Source organism: Zophobas morio, unplaced genomic scaffold (genome assembly GCF_036711695.1).
Source record: "Zophobas morio isolate AGI-343-1 ecotype UQ-CSIRO unplaced genomic scaffold, CSIRO_AGI_Zmor_V1 ptg000021l, whole genome shotgun sequence".
In the NCBI taxonomy this organism is placed as follows: Eukaryota; Metazoa; Arthropoda; class Insecta; order Coleoptera; family Tenebrionidae; genus Zophobas; species Zophobas morio.
Window position 1 is genome coordinate 18790908 of NW_026972126.1, and position 17492 is coordinate 18808399.

At 30.4% G+C, this 17492-nt stretch overlaps 1 protein-coding gene across 1 annotated transcript in view; it reads left to right on the plus strand.

Annotated features, from left to right (window-relative positions):
- The first annotated feature begins 909 nt into the window (after positions 1 to 909).
- LOC135133286 (zinc finger protein 569-like) overlaps positions 910 to 17492 on the plus strand; it is a 52222-nt gene continuing 35639 nt past the window's right edge. Inside the window, exon 1 of the mRNA XM_064061639.1 lies at positions 910 to 1451. Within this exon, the coding sequence (XP_063917709.1) occupies positions 1395 to 1451 (57 nt within the window). The 5' untranslated portion in view covers positions 910 to 1394. The remainder of the gene's footprint in view (positions 1452 to 17492) is intronic.

Sequence of the window (17492 nt, forward strand, 5' to 3'; positions counted from 1 at the left end):
AGAAATGAAATTTATTGATAATTTTGCAAATTTTGAAAAGGGACATGATTTGAAATCATCTCCGTCTTTAACAAGCGATTTGTATCATTTAAATCACATTAATAAAATGAAAGTCTCTTTGGTATATAATTTGATAAATTTTAGAGCAGGCTGTTGAAAACTATTATCAAATGATTCAAGTTTCTGTCTTCCAGAAGTAACAGCTTCGTTATCTCAGAATTAAAAGAAATAAATACTTAGTCATACAAACTAAAATAATGTCTTTTATCATATAATTCATGCCCTAAGTTCAAAATTAGTGAAACGTCTCGACAAGAAATAAACTTGCTAAGTGACCGGGAGGATAACAATATTACTTTTGATAATGAAACGTAAGTGTAAATTGTGTTTAGGAGTCATTATTAAAAAAAAAAATGAGGAATCATCTACAAAATTTACTTGTTTGAAGACATTTAACCAAACAGTTTTCGATGAATGTCACCACACTCTATTTTCGCTAAATGTGAGATTGGGTTAGATTTCCAGTTCATCCACATGAAAATCACACAACATCAAATTAAAATTACGACATTTTCAAATCAGTCGTGCCAATCATATGATGAATATTGTAGTCGATTATAACCTAAAAGGTTTTTAATTGTGTATTTTTTGGCACTGTTTTCGGAAAAAAATAAGGACTTTTGCGACATTAACAGCTTTAAAGGGGTGGTTTCCGCCGCCACCCCCATTATCCCGTTGTCGTCGCCGACTCCGCCACATCCTCCCGCAAATCCTCAACCGTCCCTTTGTTCTCCCGATTCGAATTTGGCGCCTCCCGTACCGACCGAGCGCCAGTGGGCGGCGCTTAATTGTTGACAGTGGGGGGTTCATAATTTAAAATTGCGAATTAAAATTACGGCAAAGGGGGGCGCCCGTGGGTCGCTCGCTTGCCCCGAAACGTTCCCGGGGCGCAGTCCCGCCGATTTCCGTCCGATTCGCGGCCCTTCGCCCTCCCGGCCGCAAAATATCCTTTGTTTATGTTATGACGCATTCGTTTGGATTCAGTCTCGGCCATGTTGATTCTCTCTGTTTATTGTTTGAGGCGCCCCGCGACCGTTTCTGTCTAGAATAAAAATTTTCGGTGAAATTCGGCGAAATGTGATCGCGGAAAGCGATGAAAACGACGCGTCTGGTGTCGGGGCGACTCTGTGCGAAGTCTCGTGGGGCCCAGCGCCGGCTCGAGCGCTGAAAGTGCGAAAATCGCGTTTCGGTTTTGTAATGGCTACCTCTCGCGTCCCCCCGTTCTGGTGTAGACAATGACAGTGAAAATTTTCACGTGATATTTTGAAAAAGCGCTGCCGTGGGGCCGATTTGAATGGAAAGTGACATTTTGCGGAGCCCCGACGACTTCCAGGATGAACACGAATGATCCGAACGCCCTTGCGGGGGCTCACGGGCCCGATTCGTCCGAGGTGAGCTTTGTTTAGTTGTGCGGATGCATTGTTTATGTGGGGCCCCTGGACGAGTTGCACCCCCGTGGTTTATCGTTGGGTTATATAACCGCCAACAATCAAGTTAGCGTGTTGTTGCTATTGTTGTACGAAATTATGACCGTTGACGGAAAAGTACACAACTGGTATTGTTGGAATGACATCAGCCTGCTTGTTTTTGATGCACACACCTTAATTAATTCCGATCACAACAAAATCTAGTTGCGGAGTGGTAAATGTCAAACAGGGAATTGTCACACTTGTCAAAAGAAAATGTGTTTTTCTCAAGTGGAAACTGAATCGATTGTGTTGTTGTTATTGGTGGAAGATTATGCAAACGTAATGGAACAATAAAGACCTGCTTTGATTTAAAAGTACATTGTCACCGTGACAGGTTAATGTGATTACTCGACAATTTCATTTGGGAACCCTCCTGGAGACATAGGGGTGAATTCGAATAGATTAAGTTACAACGAGAATCTAATCAAATAGAAAGCAGATTTATCAAGGTAGTAAAAACTGTAAAATTAATTCCATTCTCAACGAAAATTTCAACCCTAAATGTCTAATAAACGTAATTTTCAGCAGCATGTGGTATGTATTAAAAAATTGGTTTATGAACTTGTCTTCAGAAACGTCGCATATATTAAAAAAAAAATCGAATTGTGTTGTCCTTAATAACTAAAAGGGCACGAACGAGGATTTATTTATAGACACGATTTTGCAAGGTGAATTTACCTGTTATATATAACTGAGTTTTGTGTGAGTCAAGAAAGAATTTATTACGTTTTCGTTTCCTTGACTTCAACCTTGACCTTAAACTACTCCCATCTGAGTTATTTCAGAATGTTAATAACTCGCTATAGTTCTATTTTTTGCTTTTAAAGCTTTCAACTTTTTTGTTATTTAAATAAGCGCTTGATTAAAACGGAAGGCAAAAGTGGAATTTTACATGGGCGGTTTTCTCTTATTTATTACACGAATGTCAAGCGGTTGGTGCTGATTTGATTTACGTAATTGTATTGAGTTAACTGAATTAACGAATAATTAATAATAGTGTCTAAAATAAAAAAAATTTGATTGAAACTGTCTTAACGGCATATTTAAATTAATTATCTTCCTTAAACTGGTCACGTCAAAGTTAATTACGGTGTTATTAATTTTCAAGTACAATGAAAGAGTATTGACTTCTTGGTGTTAAGAGATCAATCAACTTAATAGACGTGTCAAAAACCGGCGAAAACTATGTCCGGTGAAGATTTAGGATTCTGCAATTACAAATATTGTCGGATGGCCTGGTGGAACAACAGGTGGCCGAAAAGCTTCAATGAGATTTTCTTAAAAAAATCCATATGTACAGTATAACCTCTATAATCCGAACCCACGATTCTTCCGAACATCCACTAATCTGAATAGAGGGGTCCAAGTGTGCATATGTAGTGGAAAGTTTCATTTTTGAAAAAGTTGCAAAATTTTCAAAAAAATTCAGGATTATACAGTGCATCTTTTTTAAAAGTGGCCATGTTAAATTTTAGACCCCATGTTAGCTTATGTTTGAGTAAAGATTCAGAGCTGAAATTTTTACTGGATGTAATTTGGGTTATCTTTTGTCGATAATATTAAAAGTCATGTTTTAAATTAAAGGATATTTCTTTAAAAAAATTAAAATATTTGGATATTTTTGTCGCTACGTTTCTAAAATTTGATTACTCTGCTGCAGCATTCCCAGATCGTTCCATATCCGGCAAGAGCACATTTTGAAAATTTTATGAAAGATTTATAAACACAGGTTTTTTGAATTTAAATTATCTTTTATTATCTTCATTTATGTCTGAATTCTGTTTCTTTTTTAAAAACTGCAATAAAGGCATTTAATAATTAAATCAAAATTATGCTGTCAAAAATGACAAGTTAATGATAAGTCAAAACCGTCTATGATGTACCAAACTTTTTTAATCAAAATAATTTTTATTATATTGTTAAAGCACAAATTAACAAAAGTGGTAATGAAAATTAAAGTAGAACCCTAAAATCTAAAATCATCTCTGGGTTTTCACTCTAACAAAAGTTAACATGGGGACTAAAATTTAACATGGGAATCCATATGGCGACTTTTAAAAAAGATGCACTGTAGACCTTGACGTGCTGATTCCAAAAATATAACGTGTTTAGGGTCACAGAGCAATATTTTCGAAATATTCGGCATGAAATTCGAATTTTTTGAAATTTTTAAAAATTGCGATATTTCAGTGGGCCTTTCTGGAAAAACGATTGGAGTTACCGACGAAAATCGTCGAAAATGGGTCGAAATTTTATGTTGAAAAAGTCTAAAAATTCTGAAAAAATTCAGAGCTAGTGATCTTGACGTGGTGATTCCAAAAATATAGCGTGTTTAGGTTCACGGAGCAATATTCTCGGAATATTCGGAGTAAAATTTGAATTTTTTAAACATTGCGATATTTCAATGGGCGATCCTGGCAAAACCGTTGGAGTTATCGAAGAAATTAGGCCGGAAGTGACTTCTGCGGCTCGAAATCCACAAGAAAATGAATTTATTGAAAGTGGGTCGAAATTTGCATTTGCATACGTGGTGGAAAATTTCATATTTGAAAAAGTCGTCTAAAAATTCTCAAAAAATTCAGAGCCAAAAATCTTGACGTGCTGTACAGTGCGTGTGGTCACGGGCAAATATTTTCGGAAAATTCGGTGTGAAATTGTAGATTTTTGAAATTGTTAAAAATTGCGACATTTCAATGGGGGATTTTGGAAAAACGGTTGAAGTTATCGAAGAAATGACACCGGAATTGACTCCTGCGGCCTGAAATCATTAAGAAAATATATCCAGTTAATTTTCGAAAATTTGTCAAAAATGAAACAGTGGAAAATTTCATTTTTGAAAAAGTTGCAAAATTTTTCAAAAAATCAGAATTATACAGTGCATCTTTTTTAAAAGTGGCCCTGTTAAATTTTAGACCCCATGTTAACTCATGTTTGAGTAAAGATTCAGAGCTGAAATTTTTACTGGATGAAATTTGGGTTATTTATTGTCGATTTTATTAAAACTCTTATTTTAAATTAAAGGATATTTCTTTACAAAAATTAAAATATTTGGGTATTTTTGTCGTTAATATTGTAGGCAGCCATGTAAAAACAGACATTTACCTGACGTTTCTAAAATTTGATTACTCGTTCCATATCCGGCAAAAGCACATTTTGAAAATTTTATGACAGATTTATAAACACAAGTTTTTTCGATCGTATTCATTAAAAACACAATTTCAGTGAAATTACCTTTCATTATTTTCATTTGTATTTGAATTCCATCATTCTGTTTCTTTTTTAAAAACTGCTACAGGTATTTAATAATTAAATCAAAATTATGTTAATGATAAGTCAAAACCGTCTATGATGTACCAAACTTTTTTAATCAAAATAATTTTTATTATTGTTAAAGCACAAATTAACAAAAGTGGTAATGAAAATTAAAGTAGAACCCTAAAATCTAAAATCATCTCTGGGTTTTCACCCTAACAAAAGTTAACATGGGGACTAAAATTTAACATGGGAATCCCTATGGCGACTTTTAAAAAAGATGCACTATAGATCTTGACGTGCTGATTCCAAAAATATAACGTCTTTAGGGTCACAGAGCAATATTTTTGAAATATTCGGCATGAAATTCGAATTTTTTGAAATTTTTAAAAATTGCGATATTTCAATTCCGGAAAAACGATTGGCGTTACCGAAGAAAGTGCCTTGTGCTGCTCGAAATAAACAAGAAAATGCATTAATTAAATTTCGAAAATGGGTCGAAATTTTATTTTTGAAAAAGTCTAAAAATTCTAAAAAAATTCGGAGCTAGTGACCTTGGCGTGGTGATTCCAAAAATATAGCGTGTTTAGGTTCACGGAGCAATATTCTCGGAATATTCGGAGTAAAATTTGATTTTTTAAAAATTGCGATATTTCAATGGGCGATTCTGGCCAAACCGTTGGAGTTATCGAAAAAATAAGGCCGGAAGTGACTTCTGCGGCTCGAAATCCACAAGAAAATGTATTTAGTTAAATTTCGAAAATCGTCAAAAATGGGTGGAAAATTTCATATTTGAAAAAGTCTAAAAATTCTCAAAAAATTCAGAGCCAAAAATCTTGACGTGCTGAAGAGTGCATGTGGTCACGGGGCAATATTTTCGGAAAAGTCGGTGTGAAATTGTAGTTTTTACTTCCCGAGCGTAAGCAAAGGAAGTATTGTAATCGAGACCGTCGGCCAACTCTCTACTTTTACGTTTTCTCGAACTTTCATGACCCCTAGAAGACGAAGAAATAGGTCTCCCGTTTCCGTCTGTCTGTCCGTCTGTCTGCCGTCCCGGATTTTTATTAGACAGATAATCTCCGAAAGTACTGGACCGATTGTTGTCAAATTTTGTACTTCGTCACCACTAACATGATGACGTCACTTCAAAAATTATACATAGTAATTGGGTTTTAAATTGTATCAAATAACATAGTCCTACACATGTAGTTTATAACTCCGAATTGAGATTTTACCCGAAACGTCCAGATTTTTGGAAAAAAAATCAAAATTAGGAAACAACATGTTGACATTTAATTTGGAATCTACAAAACCGAATGCTTTGAAATCTTGCAGATGGTTTGCAGTTATGATAAGCATGATAAAATTTTAATCACAATATATTTACTTATCCCCTCTAAAACATTGATGACGTCACCCCAAAAATTTTGCTGAATAAATCCTTTCTAAAATGTACAAAATATGATGAGTCTCTTCTTGTGATTTATCATTCCATTCATATTTTTTGGATATGCATATACAGGGTGACCCAAAAAAATAATGAATGCGTGAATTTATTTTATTGATTTAGTCAGTGACTACAGAACCGAATGCTTTGAGATCTGGCAAATGTTTTAAGGTTATAAAGTGCATAATAAATTTTTACTCGAAATATATTTGCTTATCCCCTCCAAAAAATTGATGACGTCAGCTGAAAAGTTTGTCGAATAATCCTATCTAAAATGTACAAAATATGATGAGTCTCTTCTTGTAATTTATCATTCCATTCATATTTTTGGATTTTCATAGACAGGGTGGGTTTAATGAATGCGTAAATTTATTTTATTGATTTAATTAGGAACTACAAAACCGAATGCTTTCAAATCTAATGTGAAAAAAAACATAATAGGCATGCAGTCGTCAGGTTTTCGATAGCGAGGGAAGTACTGTCTAAACTCTTTAGACCGATTTTTTTGATTTCCCCATTTCTCAATTTTTCAATGTTTCAGTTTTGGATTTTTTCATTGTTTCGGTTCTTTAATTTTTCTTCCAATTTTAGGTTTTTCAATATTTCAGCTTGGAATTTTGCAATATTTCGTTTCTTCAATTTTTCAAATTTTTGATATTGTGTTTTCTCGGTTTTTAAATTTTTCGATATTTTAATTTTTCGGTTTTTAAAGTTTTAGGTTTTTAGATTTTTCACTATCTCGACTTTTCGATTTTTCAGTTCCATGATTTTTCAATTTGTCGAATTTTTAAATTTTAGATTTTTTGTTTTCTTTGATGTTTTGAGTTCTCGATCATTCGATTTTCTGAGTTTTCAGGCTTGGATTTTTTTTGTTGTTCAATTCTTGGATTTTTAAAATTTATGTTTTTTAAATTTTCCTATTTATCAATTTACTGGGATTTCAATGTTCTGATTTTTTGATTGTTCAATTTCTCGATTTTTTGAATTTCTAGTTTTTGATACGATTTTTTTTTTCAAATATCTTCAGTTTTTCAATTTATTAACTTTACGATACTTTAGTTTTGCTCGATTTCGATTTCTCAATTTTTCGATATATTACTGTTGGGATTTTTCAATTTATCGATTCTTCGATTTCTCGATTCTTTATATTTTCGGTTTCTCGAATTTCTCCATTTTTCGATTTCTCAGTTTTCCGATGTTTCAGTTTTACGATTTTTTAATTATTTTTATTTTTGAGTTTTCAATTTTTGACGTTTCTAAATTTTTCGATTAACTGATTTTTTTATTTTCCCATTTCTCTATTTCTCGATTTTTCAATTCTTCCTTCAATTGTGATTTTTCAATTTTTCAGTTTTGGATTTTTTCACTTTTCCGATTCTTCAATTTTCTTTCCATTTTTCAGTTTTTCAAGATTTCAGTTTTGAATTTTTTCACTTTTTCGATTTTTCAATTTTCCTTCCATTTTTCAGGTTTTCAGTATTTCAGTTCTGGGATTTTGCAATGTTTCGGTTCTTCAATTTTTCCATTTTTTGATGTTTCGATTTCTCGGTTTTTCAATTTTTCGATAGGTATTTTAATTTTTTAATTTTTAAGTTCTAGATTTTCCGTTAATTTTTTTGTTTTCCTTGATGTTTTGATTTGTCGATTATTCGATGTTTCAAGTTCTCGGTTTAGATTTTCTGGTTTTCCAATTCTTCGATTTTTAAATTGTTTAATTTTTAGATTGTTCAATTTCTCGATTTTTAGATTTTTCAATTTTTCGGTTTACCGATTTTTTTTTTTTTTTTCATTTAAAATGTTTCAATTTTTTAATTATTAACTTTTCGATTCTTCAATTTTGGTCTAATTTGGTTTCTTAATTTTTCGATTTTTCGACTTTTTGGCTTTTCGGGTGTTCAATTTTTTGATTTTTAAATTTTAATTTTTGTTTTTTTGATTTTTTTGGTGTTTCGATTTCCCAATTCGTCAATTTTTCGATATTTTAATTTTTCAATTTTTCGATATTTTAATTTTTCAATTTTTCGATATTTTAATTTTTCAATTTTTCGATATTTTAATTTTTCAATTTTTCGAATTTTTAATTTTTGATTTTTCTTTTATTTCTCAATTTTTGGATTTTTTAAATTTTACATTTTTCAATTTTACTATTTTTGGATGCTTGGATTTCTCAATTTTTCAAGTTTTCAATACTCAATTTTTCAGGATTTGAATATTGAGAACTTTTCAATTTCTGGATTTTCAATTTTCAGATATTTTAATTTTTTGATTTTTTAATGTTTCGATTTTTGGGTGTTTTGATTTTTCGATTTTTCAAATTTTCGATTTCTGAATTTTTCAATGTTTCAGTTTTGGATTTTTTCACTTTTCCGATTCTTCAATTTTCTTTCCATTTTTCAGTTTTTCAAGACTTCAGTTTTGAATTTTTTCACTTTTTCGATTTTTCAATTTTCCTTCCATTTTTCAGTTTTTCAGTATTTCAGTTCTGGGATTTTGCAATGTTTCGGTTCTTCAATTTTTCCATTTTTTGATGTTTCGATTTCCCGGTTTTTCAATTTTTCGATAGGTATTTTAATTTTTCAATTTTTAAGCTCTAGATTTTCCGTTAATTTTTGTGTTTTCCTTGATGTTTTGATTTGTCGATTATTCGATTTTTCAAGTTCTCGGTTTAGATTTTCTGGTTTTCCAATTCTTCGATTTTTAAATTGTTTAATTTTTAGATTGTTCAATTTCTCGATTTTTAGATTTTTCAATTTTTCGGTTTACCGATTTTTTTCATTTTAAATGTTTCAATTTTTAATTATTAACTTTTCGATTTTTCAATTTTGGTCTAACTTGATTTCTTAATTTTTTGATTTTTTGACTCCTCTACTGTTGATGTTTTGATTTCTCGATGTTTCAGTTTTTGAACATTCCGATGTTTCGATTTTTCGACTTTTTGGCTTTTCGGGTATTCCAATTTTTGATTTTTGAATTTTAGATTTTTGTTTTTTTGATTTTTTTGGTGTTTCGGTTTCCCAATTCTTCAATTTTTCGATATTTTAATTTTTCAATTTTTCGAATTTTTAAATTTTTGATTTTTCGGTTTCCGTCTGTCTGTCACTCATCATACTATACTTGTAACTAATCATTGCATTCATAGTTTTTAGATTTGCTTATACAGGGTGACTCAAAAAAATTAATAAATCAGTCAATTTATTATTGATCAAATTGAAAACGAGCCACCCCATTTTCTGGAAAATGTGAGAATACGCTCGTCTTGATAACAATAAAACAATGATAAGGTAAGAATTGTAATAATAACATTCAGAATATTTTGCTGAATAAATCCTATCTAAAATGTATAAAATATGATGAGTCTCTTCTTGTGGTTTATCATTCCATTCATGTTTTCTGGATTTGCATATACAGGTGACCCCAAAAATTAATGAATGCGTAAATTTATTTTATTGATTTAATCAGGAACTACAGAACCCAATGCTTTGAAATTTTGCAAATGTTTTAAGGTTATAAGGAGCATTATAAATTTTTAGTCAAAATATATTTGCTTATCCCCTCCAAAAAATTGATGATGTCAGTTCAAAAGTTTGCCGAATAATCCTATTTAAAATGTAAAAAATATAATGAGTCTCTTCTTCTAATTTATCATTCCATTCATATTTTTTGGATTCGCATATACAGGGTGACTCAAAAAATTTAATGAATACGCAAATTTATTTTATTGATTTGATCAGGAACTACAAAACCGAATGCTTTGAAATCAGTCGTCACGTTTCCGATAGCGAGGGAAGTACTGTCTAAACTCTTTAGACCGATTTTTTTGATTTTCCCATTTCTCAATTTTTCAATGTTTCAGTTCGGGATTTTTTCATTGCTTCGATTCTTTAATTTTCCTTCCAATTTTAGGTTTTTCAATATTTCAGCTTTGGAATTTTGCAATATTTCGTTTCTTCAGTTTTTCAAATTTTTGATATTGTGTTTTCTCGGTTTTTAAATTTTTCGATATTTTAATTTTTCAGTTTTTAAAGTTTTAGGTTTTTAGATTTTTCACTATCTCGACTTTTCGATTTTTCAGTTCCATGATTTTTCAATTTGTCGAATTTTTAAATTTTAGATTTTTTGTTTTCTTTGATGTTTTGAGTTCTCGATCATTCGATTTTCTGAGTTTTCAGGCTTGGATTTTTTTGTTGTTCAATTCTTGGATTTTTAAAATTTTTGTTTTTTAAATTTTCCTGTTTATCAATTTACTGGGATTTCAATGTTTTGATTTTTTGATTGTTCAATTTCCCGATTTTTTGAATTTGTAGTTTTTGATACGATTTTTTTTTCAAAAATCTTCAGTTTTTCAATTTATTAACTTTACGATACTTTAGTTTTGCTCGATTTCGATTTCTCAATTTTTCGATATATTACTGTTGGGATTTTTCAATTTATCGATTCTTCGATTTCTCCATTCTTCATATTTTCGGTTTCTCGAATTTCTTCATTTTTCGATTTCTCAATTTTCCGATGTTTCAGTTTTACGATTTTTAATTTTTTTTATTTTTCAGTTTTCAATTTTTGACGTTTCTAAATTTTTCGCTTTCTCAATTTTTCGATTAACTGATTTTTTATTTTCCCATTTCTCTATTTCTCGATTTTTCTATTCTTCCTTCAATTGTGATTTTTCAATGTTTCAGTTTTGGATTTTTTCACTTTTCCGATTCTTCAATTTTCTTTCCATTTTTCAGTTTTTCAAGATTTCAGTTCTGGGATTTTGCAATGTTTCGGTTCTTCAATTTTTCCATTTTTTGATGTTTCGATTTCCCGATTTTTCAATTTTTCGATAGGTATTTTAATTTTTCAATTTTTAAGCTCTAGATTTTCCGTTAATTTTTGTGTTTTCCTTGATGTTTTGATTTGTCGATTATTCGATTTTTCAAGTTCTCGGTTTAGATTTTCTGGTTTTCCAATTCTTCGATTTTTAAATTGTTTAATTTTTAGATTGTTCAATTTCTCGATTTTTAGATTTTTCAATTTTTCGGTTTACCGATTTTTTTTTCATTTAAAATGTTTCAATTTTTTAATTATTAACTTTTCGATTTTTCAATTTTGGTCTAATTTGATTTCTTAATTTTTTGATTTTTTGACTCCTCTACTATTGATGTTTTGATGTCTCGATGTTTCAGTTTTTGAACATTCCGACTTTTTGGCTTTTCGAGTGTTCAATTTTTTTATTTTTGAATTTTAGATTTTTGCAGATACAAACTGGTTTCCACAATAGAAATTATCAATTGCTGTCAATTTCAGTTTCACGAAATAATTTTGACACAACTGAGAGACCTCAAATATTTAGGGAATTTTTCACCAAATTCCTGAAAACAGGGTCCCATTCCCCATTCGCTTACTGGCTGTTATGGAAGGAAGACTCAAGCATGAATTTCATGTGATCCCCAGAAAACATTTTTCGCGAGATGAAAATCCGCTTCTGTGTCAAAACACACCAAGTCAAATAAAGGACGAAGATTTTTGACGAAAATTGAAAAAACAATAAGCGAAACCGATTTTACAAAAAATTGTATCATTGCGTGTCTTTTTATAAATACTGATGTAATACACAGTTATTACTGTTTTAATATTTAGAAACATGTTACTTCCAACGTAAAAACAAACACCGCCGACGTGAGAAATATTACGGTCTCAATAAATATTTAGACTTGTGAATATTACGGCGCCGTATGTTTTATCAAACGTCTTACATGTCGTAAAAGTCTTTTAAACCCTTGCGTAGGAGATGGATTTTTAAAATTCATTCTTAAGGGGGGAGTCTGCGCACCAATTTTAGCGGGTTAGGAAAGTCCACTCTAATGAAGGTCCGCGAGGCGGTGTCCCCTGGTGGTGAGTTACTGAAAATAACGGTAAAGATCGAACACATAGTTTTCATTGCTAGACAAGACATAATTTTCAAAATTTTTCTTCATTACACAATTTAGTTTTAGAACAAGGTTTCTGGAGTTATCACAGTTTCACATTTTTTAGGAATGTAAATGGTATCACAAAAAAGCTGGCACTTTTTTTCGCTGGACCTCCTACCTCAGAACGCAAACAAATCTCATATGTTTTAAAATGCGGCTCCTGAAACCGCGATGATGTTCCCCATGTATTTATTTAACATAATATGAAACCAAATCAGGCGTAAGCCTTAATTTACCTGCCGGTTTTCAGTGACTGCTTTTTAATAAAAGGATACTGGAAAAAATGTTACCATCTGCTTTCTAAAATATATTTTTCAGATTTTAAAATCTTGTTGAGTTTTTAAACATTAATGACTTTATTTATTCCACATACATTTTTGTCAATTTGAAAATAGGAACAAAATTAGACGTTAGTTCTTTTTCTGTTCCTTGTGTTCCTCTTTTTTTTCGTCTTCTTTGGAACCTTCTGAGTTTTCCTTTTTCAAATGGTCCATCAGGTCTACTTTTTTTGCGTCCCTGCGAAGCAAAGGAAGTCCGTTTTCGTCTTCGTCGTCGTCAGCTTGCTTCGCTTCGGTTTCCTTCTCTTCTTTGCTCTTGTCATTCGTTGTCATCAGTGCATGATTTATTTGACGTTTAGGTTACCACAATTCGTATTTGGGAAAAGCGACGAGTTGGCGGGGTTCAGAAAATTTTAGTTTTTCTGTCGTACGTCTCCTCGCGGAAATTATGTTTTCTAATCAAAGTAAATCCGATTCGTAAAAGCTTAAAATTGCGATAAATTGCCGCTTTCATTAAGAAGGATCGCCAGTGTTCGTGATAGGAAATGAGACCAGTTTTTTAACCCGGAGTAATTGTTTCTGTGAACTAAAACCCGGAGACTTTAACCGTCTAATTTTGTAAAACATTGATTTGAAACCTCGGCTCTTACGTGCAGCGCAGTACATGAATAATTTATTTTGAAGAATTTCCACAAAGCTTCGCAATAGTTAACAAGTTTTGGCAACAATCGGTGCAATAATTAGGAGACAGTCGGAATGAGCAATCACCTGTTACATTGATTTATCACACGATCCATCATGGTGACATATCTTCATCATAAACCGTGACATTCCTAATTTAACCATCAGTTGTTGCATATTCCACCCACACTAGTTCCAAGTAGAGTGCCTTGACGTAGAGAGTGTGGACACGAAATGACAGTTAAAGCATTTTTTGAAGTAAAAACTCAAAGTTGAAAATATTTTTTCAAAATGTACTACAGCTACAGTTTAATTAATTGTAATAATAACGTAAACGATGGATATCGTCTATGTAATTTTCTCTCATGTAAGAAATCTATTACGCTCTGGAAAGAAAGTTTGAGGCGTCCAAATTAGAAAATTGGTTCTAGCTCCAAAATTTGTGAAGTAAAATTATGTTTTAAGGTACACTTTGATCAAGAAGATTTCGTCTACGACTTAAAGTTAAAAGTGAACGCTGTACCTAAATATTTTAAAGCTCAAGATTTTAAAGACAAAGCTCCATTTAAAGTTATCGATCCAGAAGAAAAAATTAATGAAAAAAAAACAAGGTTCAAAATTCATTTCTCAAAAATTTATGTGTAATTCGATGCTTCAAAAGAATCAAAAGTACGCACAGTAAGGGAAGTTATTCATATTTTCGATTTCCCGATTTTTTCATTTATCGATTTTTCAATTTTTTTAGGCTTTTCCTTTTCTCGATTTTCCGACGTTACAACTTTCCAATTTCTCGATTTGTCGACTTTTCAATATTTTGATTTCTAGACTTTTTGACTCTTCAATTTTCCAATTTTTCGATGTTTCAGTTTTGGGATTTTTCCATTTACGGATTCTTCAATTGAAAACTGTAACATTGAGAAATCGAGAAGTCGAAAAATCGAGATAGTCCAAAGATCTAAAAGTTTGAAATTGAAAAATTAAAAAACTTGGAATTGAAAAAATCTAGATTTTGAACAATCGGAATATCGAAACACCGAAATTTCGATAAATCGAAAAATCGATATTTTGAGGAACAAATTTGGATATAAAAAAATCAAGAATTTGAATAATCGAAAGATCAAAATATCGAAATCTCGTTAAATCCAGAAATTGAAAAATTGAAAACCGCAAAGATGGATTGAGAAATCGAAACACCAAAAAACGATTAAATGTAGAATTTAAAAATTCGAAAATCAAATAGAAATATCGAAAAACTGAAAACATGATGTTTCGATTTTTGTACTCACGGCTTTTCGATTTTCCAATTTTTCGAAGTTTCAATTTTTCGATTTTTTAAGTTCGGAATTTTTAGATTTCTTAGTCTTTCAATCTGAGTTTTTCAGTTTCTCGACTTCCAATTACTCGATTTTTAAATTTTCGATTTTTCGTCTTGGATTTCTCGATTTTTCAATCGAAAAACTGGAACATCGAGAAATCAAAACATCAAATCGAAAAGTCAAGAAGTAAAATATGTAATCGAAAAATTGAGAAATCGAAATGGCCCAAAATCGAAAAGTTTAAAATTGAAACATCTAAAATAAAAAAAAAAAGAAATATTTGAATATCAAAAACATCGAGAATTTGAACAATCGGAAGATCGAAATAACGAAATCTCGATAAATTGAGAAAGCGAAAAATTGGAAAACTAAAAAGAACGAAGAATCTAAAACCGAGAAAGATGAAAAAACTGAAAAATCTAACATTACAAAATTAAAAAATCAAATAGAAATATCGAAGAAATGAAAAATCTAAAAACTGAAGAACCGAAAAATTGAAAAACGGCCATTTCGATTTCTCATTTTTTCGACTTTGCTGTTTTTCAATTTTTCGATTCTTCAAATTTTCGATTTCCCGATTTTTTCATTTTTCATTTCTCAATTTTTTGATGTTTCAGTTTTACAGGTTTTCCATTTTTTACGTTTCTAATTTTCGATTGTATGATTTTTGGACGTTTCGATCTCTCGACTTTTCAATTTTTCGATTTTTGGACTTCTCGATTTCTCGTTTTTTCGATTTTTTGGTTTTTGAATGTTTCAGTTTTTGAATTTGCAGGTTTTTTTTCAATTTTTCGACTTTTCGGTTTCTCGATTTTTCAATTTTTCGATGTAATTCTTCAATTGAAAAAACTGAAATATCCAGAAATCGAAATATCGAAGAACTGAAAAATCGAGAAATTGAAAAGTTTTTTGGATTTTTTCTATTTTTTAGATTTTGCATTTTTTGATTTCTTCGTTTTTCGATTTTTAAATTTTTCAATATTTTAATTTTCTATTTTTTAAAGATTTTTTATTTTACGATTTTTTATTTCGATTTCTTGAGATCTCGGTTTTTCGATTTTTAAAAATTTTTTGATTCCTTTTTTAGTTTTTTCCAGTTTTCGATTTCTCAATCATCTTTTCAGTTTTGCGAATTTTTCAATTTCTTTTTTACATATTTGACTTTTCTGGATTCTTCAATTTTAGATTTTTTGATTATTTGATGTTTCGGTTGCTCGATTTTTCGATTTCTCAGAATTTGATTTTTCGATTTTCAGATTCTTCATTTCTCGATTTTTTATGTATTTCGATTTCTCAATTTTCCGATGTGTCAGTTTTACGGATTTTTCAAATTTTCGAATTTCAGACGTCACGACTCATCGATTTTTTGATTTTCGCATTTATCGATTTTCGGTTTTTCAATGCTCCAGAAATCGAAACATCAAAAAACCGATTAAATCTAAAATTTAAAAATTCTAAAATCAAATAGAAATATCGAAAAACTGAAAAATCAATATTTCTGTTTCGGAATTTTTCAATTTCTTGGTTTTTTAGTTTTGCTATTCTTCAATTTTTCGATTTTTTAAGTTCGGAATTTTTAGATTTCTTAGTTTTTCAGTTACTCGGTTTTTCAGTTTTTCGACTTTCAATTACTCGTTTCTTAAATTTTCGATTTTTCGATTTGGATTTCTCGATTTTTCAATTTTTTGATGTTTCAGTTGTGAGATTTTTCAATTTATGGATTCTTCAATCGAAAAACTGGAACATCGAGAAATCATAGCATCAAATCGAAAAGTCGAGAAGTCAAAAAATCGAAAAATTGAGAAATCGAGATGGTCTAAAAATGAAAAAGTTTAAAATTGAAAAATTAAAAAAATTAGAATTAAAAAAAAACGAGAATTTGAACAATCGAAAGATCGAGAAATTTAAACAGCAAAAAACGGAAAAATCGAAAAATCGCAAATTTCGGAAATCAGGATTTTTATTTAGATTTCCCAGTTTTTCAATTATTGGAATTTCAATTTTTCGTTTTTTGAATTTTCAATTTTGCGATTTTTCGATTTCTCGATTTTTCCGAAATCGAAAAATTGAGACATCGGAATAGCCCAAAATCGAAAAAGTTCCAATTGAAAAATTTTGAAATTAAAAAAAAAATATTAAAAATATCAAGAAATTGAACAATCGGAAGATCGAAACAACGAAATCTCGATAAATCGAGAAACCGAAAAATTGGAAAATTAAAAAAACAAACGAAAAATCGAAAGATCAAAAAAACGAAAGATCAAAAACTGAAAAATCTAAAATTGCAAAATTGACAGTCGGATAGAAATTTTGAAATATCGAAGAACTGAAAAATCGAAAACTAAAGAACCGAGAATTTGAAAAATGGCCATTTCGATTTCTTGACTTTTCAAAGTTTCAATTTTTCTAATATACACGTTTTTTATTTTCCGATTTTTCTGCGTTTCGATTTCTCGATTTTTTTGCTTTTCAATTTCTCGATTTTTCGGTTTTTCAATGTTTCAGTTTTAGAATTCTTCAATTGAAAAACTGAAATATGGACAAATCGAAAAGTCGATAAGTCGAAAAATTGAGAAATCGAGATAGTCCAAAAATCGAAAAGTTTACAATTGAAACATTTAAATTGGAACTAAAAAAACGAGAATTTGAACAATCGAAAGGTCGAAACATCAAAAAACTGGTCAAATTTAAAATTATAAATTCGAAAATCAAATAGATATATCGAAAAATCGCTATTTCGATATTCGGATTTTTCGATGTTTCAATTTTTGAATTGTTTTGTCATTTCTGTTTCGGAATTTTTCAATTTCTTGATTTTTCAATTTTTTGATTCTTCAACTTTTCGATTTTTTAAGTTCGGGATTTTTAGATTTCTCAGTTTTTCAATTTCGCGATTTTTTAATTTTTCGACTTTCAATTCCTCGTTCTTTAAATTTTCGATTTTTTGACTTTTCGGTTTCTGGATTTTTCAATTTTTCGTTGTTTCAGTTTTGGGATTGAAAAATTGTAAATAAACTCAAATATTTAAATATCAAAAA